Raw genomic sequence first — 17,401 nt, forward strand, 5'->3', positions numbered from 1 at the left:
CCACAACATATTTTCATTGACGAAAACGACAACTAAATAAAAACCAGTTTTGAATGACAAAAATCTATTGACATTTTCATCAATTAATAAAAACGAGATGAAAATGTTAGGGAGGGACTATTTGGGAAGAGATCCAGTCAGACCTGATGTCCTGCATGAGATGGAAACATGTAAATGTCTGGGAGAAAGAGAAGAGCAGACATATGGATAAGTCTGAAAAAGCGCAACGACGCAAAAGATAACTCTACTCAGGCCGTTTGCTTGGTTCAACAACAACGACGTTAGTTAGCATGCAAAACCGTAGTTGGGCTAATAACGTTAAATGAAGTCCTTTCAGAAATATGTTTTAGCTTAATCTTGCCAAATAAACACAATGTAGAAACCTTTCCTTCGACTTTGGAAAGAGATTTGTAACCTTTAAACAAGTGTTTAGACGAGTTCAAGATAGTCGTATGCTAGCATGAAGCACCACTGACTGGCTTAAACCACCATGATGGAAAATTTTAATTGACTTTTGATGCATAGGTACTTTTAAAAGCAAGTACTTCTGTACTTTTACTTCAGTCAAAATCTGTTTTTACAACTTTCACTTGTAACAAAGTAATATTTGACCCTTTGTATCGATATTTTCACTCAAGTAATGGAAACCTCTCGATCGGCGAGATATAAATGGACCTTTTAATCATAAACTCGCAATTGAGAGAAGGAAAATTGTGAGATAAAAAGTCACAATTACCTTTTTTATTTGTTATTCCAAGGCGGAAACAAGCTTTCACAGTAAACTCCTTGATAACATCAGTTCATTTCAGTGGAACTTCAAAATGAAAAGAATAAATACATAAATAAAAAACCCTAGCCAGATTCAGTCGCACACTTCTTGCGTCACATTGCACAAAACCTCACATTTAACAATCAGTTTGTCTGACTGCACACACAGTCAAAGACGAATGCATAAAAACGAAATGTGCGATTACATATCTGTTAGCTTTGAGGTCATCTCTATACAATCGTATTTCCAAAAGTTGACAAAAAAACCTATCAGCAAATATATGTTTGATAAGTTATACAATATGTGTACATTTTTTCCATCAAAACAGGCCAAAAAATAATGATGACTCATCTTGCACTCACAGGCATTTTCACATTTGTGTCCAATAAAATGCTCTCTAGAATGAGAACGACTTTAGCTTCTGACTAGCATTAGCAATTACTGTGCGTTTGTTGGTTGAGAAAATGCTTTTACTTCATTTCCTTTTCCAACCAACAACTGCCTGAGGGAAGTGGGTGCAATTAACCCAATTTGAAAAAGGGTTTAATGCTTTTGCCAATGTTAGAAGAATGGTTTTGTAGAATTATGACACAAACTAAAGGCATTTTGAGAAAATGTCCCATTATTGACATTATTTTTTTGTCTATACAATGAAATTTATTGGAGTCCAATGTTGTTTGGACTCCATCATTCTTCAAAAAGATCTTCTCTTGTAGTCCACAGAAGAAAGAAAAAGATACAGATTTGGTACAACTTGAAAGTGAGTAAATGAAGACGATGTTTAACTACTTAATTTCGCACTCTCTCATTCTGGCAAGTTCAAATATAATGCAGGCGAATTTCCCAGCGCATGAGTGCATCCAGCGTAAGGAAACAAATCTTGGCAACATGCTTTAAACAAGTTGACAAACTAGTTTGCTTGGAGAATAAAAAAATAGCTGTGATAGTTTAGCACGATGACCTAGTTGGGTCTCGGTTTACTCACAGTGAGCAATCACATTCATGCGTACTCAGTAAAATAAACAGCTCTCACGAGGATTTAATAGCACAGAATATCAGCAAAATACATACAATTAAAATAAATAAATTCATTGTAACAGTGGCAAATTAACGTCCTTCTTATTCAGACAGCAAAGCTGCACTTTAAATGGACTATATTTGCAAGAGGAGACCTGAGGTGAACAAGTATGATCCCAACGCTTGAGTCATTTCTCATTTCACTAAAGCTCTTCTAGGCTCATCGCTTCAAACTGCCGTGGAAAAAACAGTAGCGTATTGCTCAAAATTGTCCATCTTGTGAATCTGCAATACAGAACGATGAGACAACATATGAAGTGACCAGATTAAGAGATCGTGTGTAGAATCACCAAAATGTAAAGTAGGTTTTGTGGCAAACCTTTATTTTCATGCATCAGGATTCTTTGAAAGCAAGGGTCTGCGCTGTTGATAGGTCCTCATCCAACCCTGGACCACCTGCAAATACAAAAAAGGAAAGCTTCTTATATTTAATGTGGCTTATTACATTGACTGGGATTAAAGGGTTTATTACATCATGAGACCAGGTGGCTGTACATATTTGGAAATATGTGTAAATCCACTCTGGTTGTCGTAAGTCTGAAACATTTGATATTCCTTTTTCTTAAAGTGCCTTTTTCTACCTGTCATGTAGTGTGTTTATTGCTGTTTGTGAATGTAAATTTCTGCAATGTTTCAAAAATCAAAGTGCAGATAAATGGAGCTATTGATTCCCAAAAGAAAGAAGCGTAACACATTTGCATAATGCCAGCCAATGGTCTTCATTGGCTGTCTACGAACAAGGTCTACTTTGACCCTCAAACACTGTAGTTGTAACTGAGACTGGTTCGTGTTGACGTGTTCATGTCGAGAAGATGCTGTTTTCTGTGCTGTCAAAGCATGCACTTCCACGTTAAAGCACTTCAAAATGATGAGGACTCGGGCTGGAATTAATACAATAAAACCGACGCCTATGTTACTATGTATAAAGTGATGATGAAGAGTAAATTCAGATATGGTAATGAGACACTCTGTAAGCCTTCGACCAATCACAACAGACTGGGCCATCTGACCAATCAAAGTAGAGTAGACCAATCACAGCAGACTGGGCCATCTGACCAATCAGAGCAGAGTAGACCAATCACAGCAGACTGAGCCATCTGACCAATCAAAGTAGAGTAGACCAATCACAGCAGACTGGGCCATCTGACCAATCAGAGCAGAGTAGACCAATCACAGCAGACTGAGCCATCTGACCAATCAGAGCAGAGTAGACCAATCACAGCAGACTGGGCCATCTGACCAATCAGAGCAGAGTAGACCAATCACAGCAGACTGGGCCATCTGACCAATCAGAGCAGAGTAGACCAATCACAGCAGACTGGGCCATCTGACCAATCAGAGCAGAGTAGACCAATCACAACAGACCGGGTCATCTGACCAATCAGAGCAGAGTAGACCAATCACAGCAGACTGAGCCATCTGACCAATCAGAGCAGAGTAGACCAATCACAGCAGACTGGGTCATCTGACCAATCAAAGTAGAGTAGACCAATCACAACAGACCGGGTCATCTGACCAATCAGAGCAGAGTAGACCAATCACAGCAGACTGAGTCATCTGACCAATCAAAGTAGAGTAGACCAATCACAGCAGACTGAGCCATCTGACCAATCAGAGCAGAGTAGACCAATCACAGCAGACTGAGCCATCTGACCAATCAAAGTAGAGTAGACCAATCACAGCAGACTGAGCCATCTGACCAATCAGAGCAGAGTAGACCAATCACAGCAGACTGGGCCATCTGACCAATCAAAGTAGAGTAGACCAATCACAGGAGACTGGGCCATCTGACCAATCAGAGCAGAGTAGACCAATCACAGCAGACTGGGTCATCTGACCAATCAAAGTAGAGTAGACCAATCACAGCAGACTGGGTCATCTGACCAATCAAAGTAGAGTAGACCAATCACAGCAGACTGGGTCATCTGACCAATCAGAGCAGAGTAGACCAATCACAGCAGACTGGGCCATCTGACCAATCAGAGCAGAGTAGACCAATCACAACAGACTGGGCCATCTGACCAATCAGAGCAGAGTAGACCAATCACAACAGACTGGGCCATCTGACCAATCAGAGCAGAGTAGACCAATCACAACAGACTGGGCCATCTGACCAATCAGAGCAGAGTAGACCAATCACAGCAGACTGAGCCATCTGACCAATCAAAGTAGAGTAGACCAATCACAGCAGACTGAGCCATCTGACCAATCAGAGCAGAGTAGACCAATCACAGCAGACTGGGCCATCTGACCAATCAAAGTAGAGTAGACCAATCACAGGAGACTGGGCCATCTGACCAATCAGAGCAGAGTAGACCAATCACAGCAGACTGGGTCATCTGACCAATCAAAGTAGAGTAGACCAATCACAGCAGACTGGGTCATCTGACCAATCAAAGTAGAGTAGACCAATCACAGCAGACTGGGTCATCTGACCAATCAGAGCAGAGTAGACCAATCACAGCAGACTGGGCCATCTGACCAATCAGAGCAGAGTAGACCAATCACAACAGACTGGGCCATCTGACCAATCAGAGCAGAGTAGACCAATCACAACAGACTGGGCCATCTGACCAATCAGAGCAGAGTAGACCAATCACAACAGACTGGGCCATCTGACCAATCAGAGCAGAGTAGACCAATCACAGTAGACTGAGCCTTCTGACCAATCAGAGCAGAGTAGACCAATCACAACAGACTGGGCCATCTGACCAATCAGAGCAGAGTAGACCAATCACAGTAGACTGAGCCTTCTGACCAATCAGAGCAGAGTAGACCAATCACAACAGACTGGGCCATCTGACCAATCAGAGCAGAGTAGACCAATCACAGCAGACTGAGCCATCTGACCAATCAGAGCAGAGTAGACCAATCACAGCAGACTGAGCCTTCTGACCAATCAGAGCAGAGTAGACCAATCACAACAGACTGGGCCATCTGACCAATCAGAGCAGAGTAGACCAATCACAGTAGACTGAGCCTTCTGACCAATCAGAGCAGAGTAGACCAATCACAACAGACTGGGCCATCTGACCAATCAGAGCAGAGTATACCCGGTTTTCTGTTGCTAAACTACTTGCTGTAAAACACTGTACTGTCATTTGCAATGCAGGTGCAAAAATACTTTAGTCAACATTTCTAAAATTAACTAAATAAATACTGAATTAAATGTAATATTTAATCACACTTGCGTTCATGTATCTTATTTATTTATTGAGTGTCAGACTTCATTACTATTACATAAAGTGCAATTCACAGTTCTGAAGATGTAAGTTAACATATTTTAATGACATCACACTGTGAACAGCTCAACGTGTCCACCAACACAGTGACAAAACGTGCATTCATAACCCACCGTATTACAGTTACAGATATACACGATCTAAACAGGTCCAGTTAACACAAAGTAATTTAAGACAGATTTGTAAGCGGTCAATTATGGAACTGCAGTCCAATATTATCAGCTTTGAAAAGACAGACATTCCAGAGCTTAAATATTGAAGGGACAGTATTTATATGAAATTCATTTCACTTCATTTCTTGCAATATACACAATGGGTAAAATAATGCATGTCTTTCTTTCTTATATATATTATAAATAATATTGCATATAATTTAAACGTTTATGATTAGGAGTGGTGACACACAATTTCCTCCTCTTCAAACTTCGGGAATGACAAAACACACATCACAGAGCATCACATTAACAACACACCATTATATAATCTTGCTTCAACGAGATGGATGAGAACAAGAAGTAAGCCATGTTTCCTCCTGCATCTGCCCAGGCCAGACTGTGTCAGCTTAATGAACTGGTTGATGAGGATGATGCCAAGGAAACTCTTGAAGCTCTCCTCTATCTCTGTGATGCTAGTGTCCTTTTCCACCACCAAGAATTTGGGTTTTCGGATTTACTGAGTCCTCCAATCCGTCCGAGGAGCCATGTGTCTTCATCTCCCCGTCCAGGCATTGCGGCGTTTTCTTATATCCGCCCAAATACAAGGACAGAATCAGAGGGAGAAATGTGTTCCCGTCCTGCAGGGGTCATATCATATGCTTTCGTCCATGTATCTTACAGTAGGAATTCTCATGGATTCAGAAACTTTACTGAAGATGTCTGTTATGTAACAAAGATGAAAAATCTGAATCTGAACAGAGGGGTGTTATGATTTAGGTCAAATGACCAGATATCAGATACATTTATTTAATACTACATTTTTAATTGAATTCCAAATATGTCACGTGGTTGTCAGTGTAAATGTTTACAGGAGCTTTCTTAAAGGTTGGGTCACTTATTAGACATTTTCCCATTTTTACTTTAAAGTCCCTGTAAAGGCAATTCTAAACACATTATAAATGTTAGAAATGTATTGATTAAACATATTACAAAGACTGTGAACTGTGAAGTACTGAATTGTGGAGTTAGACCGTTAAACAGTTTTTCACCATTGCTATTTTCCGGATTTTTTGGGCGGGGCTAAAACGGGGCTCGATGACGCACTGGAGCCGCTGAGCTCCTGGACACGCCCCTACTTGATGACGCACTGGAGCCACTGAGCTCCTGGACACGCCCCTACTTGATGACGCACTGGAGCCGCTGAGCTCCTGGACACGCCCCTACTTGATGACGCACTGGAGCCGCTGAGCTCCTGGACACGCCCCTACTTGATGACGCACTGGAGCCACTGAGCTCCTGGACACGCCCCTACTTGATGACGCACTGGAGCCGCTGAGCTCCTGGACACGCCCCTACTTGATGACGCACTGGAGCCACTGAGCTCCTGGACACGCCCCTACTTGATGACGCACTGGAGCCCTTCACAGCAGTGGGCGTTTACAATGAAGTCTCACAGCCAATCACAGCAGTGGGCATTTACACTGAAGTCTCACAGCCAATCACAGCAGTGGGCGTTTACTCTGAAGTCTCACAGCCAATCACAGCAGTGGGTGTTTACAATGAAGTCTCACAGCCAATCACAGCAGTGGGCATTTACACTGAAGTCTCACAGCCAATCACAGCAGTGGGCGTTTACTCTGAAGTCTCACAGCCAATCACAGCAGTGGGTGTTCACACTGAAGTCTCACAGCCAATCACAGCAGTGGGCGTTTACAATGAAGTCTCACAGCCAATCACAGCAGTGGGCGTTTACTCTGAAATCTCACAGCCAATCACAGCAGTGGGCGTTTACTCTGAAATCTCACAGCCAATCACAGCAGTGGGTGTTCACACTAAAGTCTCTTAGCCAATCACAGCAGTGGGCGTTTACACTGAAGCCTCACAGCCAATCACAGCAGTGGCCGTTTACACTGAAGTCTCACAGCCAATCCCAGCAGTGGGTGTTCACACTGAAGTCTCACAGCCAATCACAGCAGTGGGTGTTCACACTGAAGTCTCACAGCCAATCACAGCAGTGGGTGTTCACACTGAAGTCTCACAGCCAATCACAGCAGTGGGCGTTCACACTGAAGTCTCACAGCCAATCACAGCAGTGGGTGTTCACACTGAAGTCTCACAGCCAATCACAGCAGTGGCCGTTTACACTGAAGTCTCACAGCCAATCCCAGCAGTGGGTGTTCACACTGAAGTCTCACAGCCAATCACAGCAGTGGGCGTTCACACTGAAGTCTCACAGCCAATCACAGCAGTGGGTGTTCACACTGAAGTCTCACAGCCAATCACAGCAGTGGGTGTTCACACTGAAGTCTCACAGCCAATCACAGCAGTGGGCGTTCACACTGAAGTCTCACAGCCAATCACAGCAGTGGGCGTTCACACTGAAGTCTCACAGCCAATCACAGCAGTGGGTGTTCACACTGAAGTCTCACAGTTATTTTTTCTATGTAAAAATCATACTAACATTATAAGTTCACCACAGGAAACATTATAAAACAATAAAACAATGCAGTTCATGACCCCTTAAATAGCTGTCCAGAGCAAACTAAAGCAAACATTGTGTGGTATTTTGTATGTACAAGGGTTGGACGATGAAACTGAAAAACCTGGTTTTAGACGACAATAATCTATCAGTGTGATGTAGGGCCTCCTTTTAAAGCCAATGCAGCATCAATTCATCTTGGGAATGACAGATTTAAGTCCTTCACAGTGGCCAGAGGGATTTTGAGCCGTTCCTCTTCCAGAACAGTAATGAAATCACTGGTGGAGGAAAACATTTACTGACTCGCTCCTCCAAAATACCCCAAAGTGTCTGATAATACATAGATCTGGAGACTGTGCAGTCCATGGGAGATGTTCAACTTCACTTTCATGTTCATCAAACCCTTCGGTCAGCAGTCTTGCTGTGTGTATTGGAGAATTATCATGCTGATACACGACACCCTCTTCAGGGCACAACGATTGAACCATTTGGAGCACATGGTCCTCCAGAACGGTTTGGCAGTCCTTGGCAGGGACGTGTCCATCAGGCACAGTCGGGAATGCCATGATATTCTGATCTATATGATATAATGCCATCACTGATCCGCCCGTGCTTCACTCTGGGCCGCAACAGTCCGGGTGTTCAGCCTTTTTAGTTCTTCTCCACACCGTAACTCACACGGATGTGGGAAAGACAGTGAAGGTGGACTCAGAGAACAATACATGTCTCACATTGTCCACAGCCCAAGATTTACACCGATGTCACCAATGAAACCGACATTTGGCATTGACACGAGTGGCCAAAGGTTTGGCTATAGCAGCCCAACCATGAATATTGACCCTGTGGAGATCCTGACGAACAGTTTTGGTCGAGGTGCGCGTTTAATTTTGCAATGATTTAATGAATTTTGGATACAATCCGGGTTAGTACCTGGAAACCCCTTTCAGACAGCGTCCTCTTACGTCGACAGTTACTCATGTTGGATGTGGTTCACTATGCCAACATTATTGACACATTTACACTATTGCTGTCCTGATCACAGATGAGCCAGCGAGACGCACCTACAATTTGTCCAGTTTTGAACAGTGATATGTGGCATGTCTCCCATTTTGTTGTGTGGATTGCAATATTTAATGTTCACTATGCTTTTGCTCTGCTAATTCAGCCTTCACACTTTGCCAACTGTTATATGTGATGTACATTTGTGATATTAAATTAATAAAAACTAGCGTTCTAACTTCCTTCCCTTTCACAGCGCTGTCATTTCTCCATAAAACCCAAACTTTACGTCAGAATTAGAGCCTGTGATTGTTGTAAAACGCAGTCTCTACTGTTGCTAAATTGACGTATTTGACGATAAAAAGTGCAATAATCCACGCAAAAGACGCCGTTTCCAACTTCAAGGCGGCTTTCTGTGCGTGCGCTCCGAAACGGGCCGCAACTAGACAAGCACGTTACACTTTAGCCATCATGTGCATGTCTTAACGATAAAACACACTCACACAAATGTGTCAAAATAAGAGTATTCACTTAAACGCAATTTGTGTCTTAAATGAGCATAAATAGTTGGGAGAAAATATAATGTGTATTATTTGATCTGCAGACTTAAAGTGGCAGCAGCCTAATAAACCTGCTGACGATTCGCCATTAATGTGAATCAAACTACAAAAGGCAAAGAGAAAGTTACTCACAGCTCTTGAACTTCTTCTATGTGAACATATTTTAAAATGTAATTTATTCCTGTGATCAAAGCTGAATTTTCAGCATTATTACTCCAGTGGCCACATTCACACTGTAAAGTTTCAGGAGTGACGAGTGCATTTAAATGCAGGATTGATGCATTAAATCCCGAAGCTGAGATGATTGACACCGTGGTAACCGTAGCAACATTCATGTTTGGACAAAAGCCATTTGAACTAAAGCGTCTTGTTCTGCTTGTGCTTGTAGAGGCGGCGTCACAGAGCGACTCTAGCAGTGTTGCCATGTCCACTTATTATAAGCGGTTTTGGGCTTGTCGTTTAAGCTTGGATCATAAAGCGATGGAGTTATGAAAGTGAGTTTTCAGCATAAAGCATTTGGATTTATTGCGGTTTATTGTGGGTTTGTTCTTGTTCGCAGTTTTTTTTCGAGGCTCGTACCGCTTTAGTTGTTCAGCTCGGTTCTGAACACACTACGTAGAGTTAATGTAAATGCTGCTGTTACTACCTGCATTTTCGATAGTTCATTTGGTTGTTTCCAGAACAGGATTAATAAGCGCTAAAAGCTGACCTGACAAACGAATTTAGCTGCAGTGTGTACGTGGCCAACGATCAGAAATCATGGGAATATGCTGATTTATCGCTTAACCCTCAGGTGCTCTTCGTTTCGGAGTCACACTTGTTATCTTCCCAGTCAGAATTGACCGGACACCTAAAAATGAAACTTCCTCCATCCCAGTAAAACCAATGCAATTTATTTTTGTTCAATAATATTTTTTCTTTTTAATTTGGTATTTTGAGACAAACATGTCGTTAAAACATGTCGTTTCATGGTGTAACCACTAGATGCCTGTTTAGCTCTCTATGGAGAGGCTTGTGAATTCGCTAATAGTTTTTGGACAAAATTACTTACTTTTAAGATGTGGATTTGAATGTGTTATTTTTTTTAATTCTCAAATAATATTTGTTGCCATGGTTTATAATTGTTTTTTAAATAAATTTGATGTGAAGTGTACACGTTTTTGCATTATTACTACAGTCAAACCTGAATACAGAGAAAGCATTTTGTAACAGGTAACATTACAATTCAATAAAAAAAATACAAAAAAAAACTGTAATGGTTTTTCACAGCTTATTATTATTTATATTATTATTATTATTATTTTAAAACATATTAATTTATTATTTTTAAATATTATATTAATTATTATTTTAAATATTATATTATGTATTATTTTAATAATTTTAATAATTATTATATTATATATTATATATATATTAATTATAATTATTCATTATGTAATGTTTTTCACTATTGATGTTTTTTTCTGCATTGTGGCCGATTTGTAGAGAATTTGTGTTTGTCAATTTCCCATTCATTTCCTACGGTCGGTCAATTCATTGGTGTGTATGTGTATAAAAAGTGTGTTTGTGTGTGTGTGTGTGTGTGTGGGTGAGTGTGTCTGTTTTGCACTCTTGATGTTTTAGAGTGTCACCCCTTCATTGTTGAGCACTTTTTTTCTGCATCGTGGCCAATTTGTAGATTGTACACACAAAAATTCTCAGAATTTTTGTGTTTTTGTCAATTTCCCATTCATTTCCTATGGTCGGTCATGTTTGACAGAAGAGCAAAAGTGTGACACATTTTTTTATGACCACTTTAACTGCTCGAATCATGACCTCAATTTTTTTGTGTGTTCACATACCTATTGCCATAAAAGTCACCACGTTTCGTAATTTTCCGATGAAGCTGTAATTTTTAAAAATTTAAAACAGAAAATTTTCTGACCGAAGAGCACCTGAAACATTTCTGATTATTATGAAGGTTGAAAACAGTCGTGCTGATTCATATTTCTGTGGAAATTGGGATTTTTTTCATGATTCTTTCATGAATAGAAAGTTCAAAAGAACAGCATTTATTTTAAATGGAAATCTTTTAAAACATCATAAATGTCTTTACCGTCACTTTTAATCAATTATTGTGTCGTTTCTGACTAAAAGTATTAATATTGGTATATGTTGACATTTGCTTTCAGTAATCTCATTAATAGTCAGCTGTGATTTCAGCGACATCAGCGTTTTTCATTTCCTCACAGGATGGCTTACCTTTGTGTCTTCCTCTTTCCACAGAATCTCCTGTTCGGCCTCGTTCAGCTCCTCGGTCGGGTCGTACGTGTAGACCGGAAGCAGCTGATGCCGCAGCCGATCAATCCTAGACGTGCATCAGACACACACACACACACACACACTCATTCTGACCCAGTGTTGGTGTCTTCAGCAGCTTGTGTTGAGAACAGAGCCTCAGACATGCTGCCTAATATCTACTGGTGTGCTTCACTGAGGAACACCATATGGGTTTACTCGTTTTTGAGTGAACTACACAAGCGGTCAAAAGTTTTTTTAATATGTTTTTGAAAACATGACTTTTATGCTCACCAAGGTTGCATTTATTCCATGAAAAAATTGTAACATTGTGAAATATTACTACAAAACTTGGTTCTAGTGATCAAAGCTGTATTTCCAGCATCATTACTCCAGTCTTCAGTGTCACATGATCCTTCAGAAATCACTCTAATATGATGATTTGATGCTCGAAAACATTTCTTATTAATAATGTGGTAACACTTTACAATAAGGTTCAGTAGTAAACATTAGTTAACTAAGGTTAACAACACTTCTAAGCTTAGTTAATATTAATTTCAATATTTACTAATACGTTATTAAAATCAAAGGTTGTATTTGTTAGCACTAGTTACTGCACTGTGAACAAACAATGAACAACCGGATTTGTATTAACTAACATTAACAAAGATCAATAAATATTGTTACAAGTGTATTGCTCATTGTTAGTTCATGTTGGTAAATAGACTAACTAATGTTAACTAATGAACCTTATTGTAAAGTGTCACCAATAATGTTGAAAACAGTTGCACTGCTTCATATGCGTGTGGAAACTGTAATCCACTATCATTCAACGGTAAGAAACATTTAAAACAATCATTCAAAACTGACAGTAAAGACATTTATAATGTTAAAAACGATTTATATTTCAAATAAGGTCTGTTCTTTTGAACTTTCTATTCATCAAAGAATGTATCACTGTTTCCATAAAAAAGATATTAAGCAGAAAAAACTGTTGATAAACATAAGAACCATTAATTATATTTGAGCACCAATAATAACGGAGCAGCAAACCAGCATATAGATTGATTTCTAAATATAATAAAGATTATTGCATTCAGAGTAAAACAAATCAAATATAATACATATTAATTATAATACAATACAACCGTCTTCATCTGTTAATCAGATTGAAGTTATTTCACTTTCGGGAAAAAAAAATATTATCTAATACTTTTCACAGACCACTTGCTGTCTTCTAAATATATAAATATCTCTCTCTACCCACTGAAAACTGGGATTCAGATGCATCTATACCCTGACCCCAACTTTTGTAAAAATAGGTTTTCTTTGATTAATAATTCTAATTTATAACTTGTTCAATATAAGACCATGCATAGAAAACAATCACACGATAACCTCATTAGCCCAGACACAGACCTCCCTTCTCTACGCTTCCTCGGTTCAAAACTTCTGCTCGGAGTTTACAGAGAAATTGTACATTGTTCTTAAAGGTATACTCTACTTTTTTTTGGAAATAGGCTCATTTTACAACTCCCCCAGAGTTAAACTGTTGAGTTTGACCGTTTTTGAATCCATTCAGCCGATCTCCGGTTCTGGCGGTACCACTTTTAGCATAGCTTAGCATACATCATTGGAGTGGACGAGACCATTAGCAGTTCTCAAACAAAAATCACCAAAGAGTTTCGATATTTTTCCTATTTAAAACTTGACTCTTCTGTAGTGACATCGTGCACTAAGACCGACGGAAAATGTAAAGTTGCGATTTTCTAGGCTGATATGGCTAGGAACTATACTCTCATTCCTGCGTAATAATCAAGAAACTTCACTGCCGTACCATGAGTGCAGCAGGCGTAATGATATGACGCAGCGCCTGAAAATAGTTCCGTTGTGTTGACGGAAGGTGGCCTATTTTCAGGCGCTGCGTCATATCATAACGCCTGCTGCTCTCAAGGTACGGCAGTGAAGTTTCTTGATTATTACGCAGGAATGAGAGTATAGTTCCTAGCCATATCAGCCTAGAAAATCGCAACTTTACATTTTCCGTCGGTCTTAGTGCACGATGTCACTACAGAAGAGTCAAGTTTTAAATAGGAAAAATATCGAAACTCTTTGGTGATTTTTGTTTGAGAACTGCTAATGGTCTTGTCCACTTCAATGATGTATGCTAAGCTATGCTAAAAGTGGTACCGCCAGAACCGGAGATCGGCTGAATGGATTCAAAAACGGTAAAACTCTCTGGGGGAGTTGTAAAATGAGCCTATTTCCCAAAAAAGTGGAGTATCCCTTTAAGATTAAAATACCGTTCTCCCCTTATGGATAAATAATGTGCTTATTAAGAGCACATTCAGAGATTGATGCTGCACCACAATGCTCTACTATTTGCCAAGAAAGCTATTCTTCAATATTGGAAACCGATACAATTATTAAATATGAATCAATGGTTAAATGTAGTATTAGAAAACATGGCCAAAGGGAAAAAAGGCTACCGTAGAAAGAAAGAGCGCGAGTCGTTTACATTTTAAATTCATATTTTATTTTGAAAAGTGTATATCTGGAGCGGAAAGCGAAGTCAGATTTTGCATGCGGGTTCAGAGAAAAATACGTGGGAGTATTTTGAAAGCCTACACAAAACTTTTCCGCTCTCTTCTGTCATGTGAAGCTAGTGATACTTAAGCTTGTTTATAGGCGTGTTGTACTACCGGTTATGAGGGACAATACGCTATGAAATATTATATCAGAATAAAGCAGAAACACTATGAACAGTTGATATATCAACATCCTGACCAAGAGAATACACTTAACTGGTCCATTGCAAACCTTACGTTTAAATCCCAATCATTTTTAAGTACATTATATATATATTTTTTTTTACATATTTTAAATTTAGATACACCTGCTATATAGTAAAATTCATTTAAGGCATGACTTTATATTTTAGGTATTGATTTCTGTATTTTTGAGCGTGTAAATTCCAGATTGCATTGAGTAATTGGCAGCATGTGTTCTGCCTTTTTCTTGTTTGTTTTCCCGTTGTCGTTTTCTCTTTCTCCTCATATTTTATTGTTGTAAAATAAAAAAGAGAATGATTTCTAAAGGATCATGTGACACTGAAGACTAGAACAATAAAGCTAAAAAAACAGAAATAAATTATATTTTACAACATATTAAATATATGCTTTGCAACATATTGCTTAGTTGGGGACATTTAATTTAATACTCAACAATATTATTGATCTGTCTGCATTGACACCATTATATGAGAACCGAACTGAGCTGGACGATGACATCACGGTTTTCTCCAGAGCGGCTATATATATATATATATGAACCAAATAACCTTACTTAAGCTGGACTGTGACACTATCCTCTTCTGGAAACAAACTTTGTTGGATTATTTTTCTGTTATCACTGTAAAGCTGCTTTGAAACACTCTGTATTGTAAATAATATTTCACAATATTACTGTTTTTACTGTATTTTTGATCAAATAAATGCAGCCTTGATGAGCAGAAACGACTTCTTTTAAAAAACATTAAAAAAAAAAAACTTTGACAAAAATCAGTCAAAACTTTGCTCAAGAGCGCTGGAGTGTGTTTACTTACCTCCGTTTCCTCCTTATGTACATCACCTACGAAACAAAAAGGTACATATAAATAATAGTACATATAAAAAGCGCAATATAAATAAAGGTACATTATTATTTCCTAGAAGCAATGCCTGGAAAGCACATTGAACAATGTCTGAAATAATGTCAGAAAAATGCTGGGTTGTTTTAACCCAATTTTGAGTCAAATATGGACAAACCCAGACATTGGGTTAATTTTTTTAATGTCATTTTTAACCCAACGTTTGGTTTTGTCCATATTTGACCCAAAATCGGGTTAAAACAACCCAGCATTTTTTTAGAGTGCATTCATAACAGAATAAAGGGCTTTTGTCTTTCTGGATGATCTGCTCAATCAGACTATCATGCGCTTCCCCTTCTCCCCCACACCAGCAGAAGAACAGCCGCCCAGTACAAGCGTGCAGACGTGTGTTATCCGGCACCCACCACTGCTGCCAGGACCCCGATCACAGTGAGGAGGAAGAAGGGCACGAGCACGTAGCTGACGGCCACATCTCCACCGCCGCCGTGAGGAGGAGGAGGAGGAGGAGTGGTGCTGTTCATGCTGAGGCCTTCACTGCTCATCTCCTGCACACATGTGACTCCCACATGCTCCCTCGGCCCCGGGAACCACTGGGAAACACAGGAGAATGCACTTATTCATGGACGAGGAATGCTGGGAAAGAGCTGAAGGGGCTTCATCATGTTATTTCAAACTTGTTTGCACTTTATCTACTAGCTAGATCAGTCATATTTGAAAGTTTCTTTAATCGGGCAAATAAACATTCCCGTTTACAACACTGATGTGCGTAACGTTCACTCCAACATCGAAAGGGAAAAAGTTGATTTAGCGATATTTTAAGATACAATATGTAGCCTGCTTTAGATCCACGTTTTCCCCCATTGTGCCAATGACAATTCCCTTATGGCTGAATGTGTTATAGGGGTTTTCCTTTCTAATTTCCTTGAAGATTTTTGTTGTATCTTAATTTTTCTCATAACTGTAATACAGCAAAACATATATTGTTGTTGTTATTGCTATTTAAATCAGCATACATAAAGGCAGTACAACAAATAATACCATAACGCAAGTGTAATACACCATTGCAGCAATAAGAGTTTTGAGCATTAATGTTGTATTGTTATTATGCTGTGTGTTTTTGAGGTATTCTTTAACGTATCATGTAAATACTACGATTTAGTGTGTAGTTTAGGCTATGTGTGAAGGGTGAATAGTCCAAACAGCCTTTCTAAAGCTAGGTAAATGCAAAATAGAGCTTGACATCTTTTAATACCACACAATCTGCATAACGCACAACTTCTCTCTATTTAGGGAAGTGTAACATTTGGATTTAATGCAAAGCGTCCAGCAGAAGACTGCTTTAATGCACATTTTACAATGACAAAGCGTTTATGTCGCACATGACTTTACGGAAAAACTACGCATTCACTGACATTATCTGCCCCCGTTTGTTTACATAACGGTAGTTGCATTATTACAGTGACTAGCACTGATATCATCAATGCCGCGATAATTATGAGCGGTCATAATAATAACACTGGTGTCTGCTGACTCACGTGAAAACATCATGACCAGTCAAACTTCACCATCGAGGCATTAAAGTAAACACGCCGGATTCAGTCAGAAGAGCAGAGTGAGTGTCACTTAACTATAAGACGACTCCAAATCCAGTTTTTATAACACAAGTCATGGGTTGTCTGACACTAAACCCCCACCGGCAGTGTTTACGGAGAGCAAGTCCTGCGATGAGAAGGAAACGATGATGGTGGTGCTGGAGGGAGGAGTTATGAGTTATTCAATGCACGATATTCATCAGCAGATGTCGCCACTGCATTAAATCATACCACTGCATCATATCATACATCATATCATATCATGCCATGTTATATCATGTCATAAAGGTTAATACAGGTGGAACTAATGCTAAAAATTATATAATTGCTATTTTATAACTGATATTCTTTAGTAATTGTTTTATTTGCAAGTTTAAGGATTGAATAAATAATGTTTAAGCTGTAGCACCGCTCTATTTGCATTTGTGTATGGTATTTTGCAATAACATTAGTAGATTATTTTTTAGATTTGTATAATATACTTGCAACAATACTTTTAACTTATGAAACCTTGACGTAATCAGGAATTGCAAAACACACATCTTTAAAATAGCTTAAAAACCACGCCTAACAAAGACATGCCAGCCAATCTGATGTCA

General features: G+C 39.3%; 1 protein-coding gene across 2 annotated transcripts; it reads right to left on the bottom strand.

Annotated features, from left to right (window-relative positions):
* Positions 1 to 1,783: 1,783 nt before the first annotated feature.
* On the bottom strand, positions 1,784 to 16,964 carry smim29 (small integral membrane protein 29). Of its 2 annotated transcripts, none has more exons than XM_056233330.1 (6): positions 16,839 to 16,964; positions 15,615 to 15,800; positions 15,166 to 15,191; positions 11,526 to 11,631; positions 2,166 to 2,242; positions 1,784 to 2,071 (listed from the first exon to the last, which is right to left on the bottom strand). In XM_056233330.1, the coding sequence occupies exons 2-5, from the start codon at positions 15,750 to 15,752 to the stop codon at positions 2,174 to 2,176; spliced, it is 339 nt and encodes a 112-aa protein (XP_056089305.1). In that variant the 5' UTR covers positions 15,753 to 15,800; positions 16,839 to 16,964; the 3' UTR covers positions 1,784 to 2,071; positions 2,166 to 2,173. The 2 variants fall into 2 exon arrangements, with proteins under 2 accessions (XP_056089305.1, XP_056089304.1); XM_056233329.1 differs by having other exon boundaries at positions 16,746 to 16,951.
* Between the last annotated feature and the right edge of the window lie 437 nt (positions 16,965 to 17,401).

This window comes from Rhinichthys klamathensis, unplaced genomic scaffold (genome assembly GCF_029890125.1).
Source record: "Rhinichthys klamathensis goyatoka isolate OS25496 unplaced genomic scaffold, OSU_Roscu_1.1 h1tg000368l_1, whole genome shotgun sequence".
Lineage (NCBI taxonomy): Eukaryota > Metazoa > Chordata > Actinopteri > Cypriniformes > Leuciscidae > Rhinichthys > Rhinichthys klamathensis.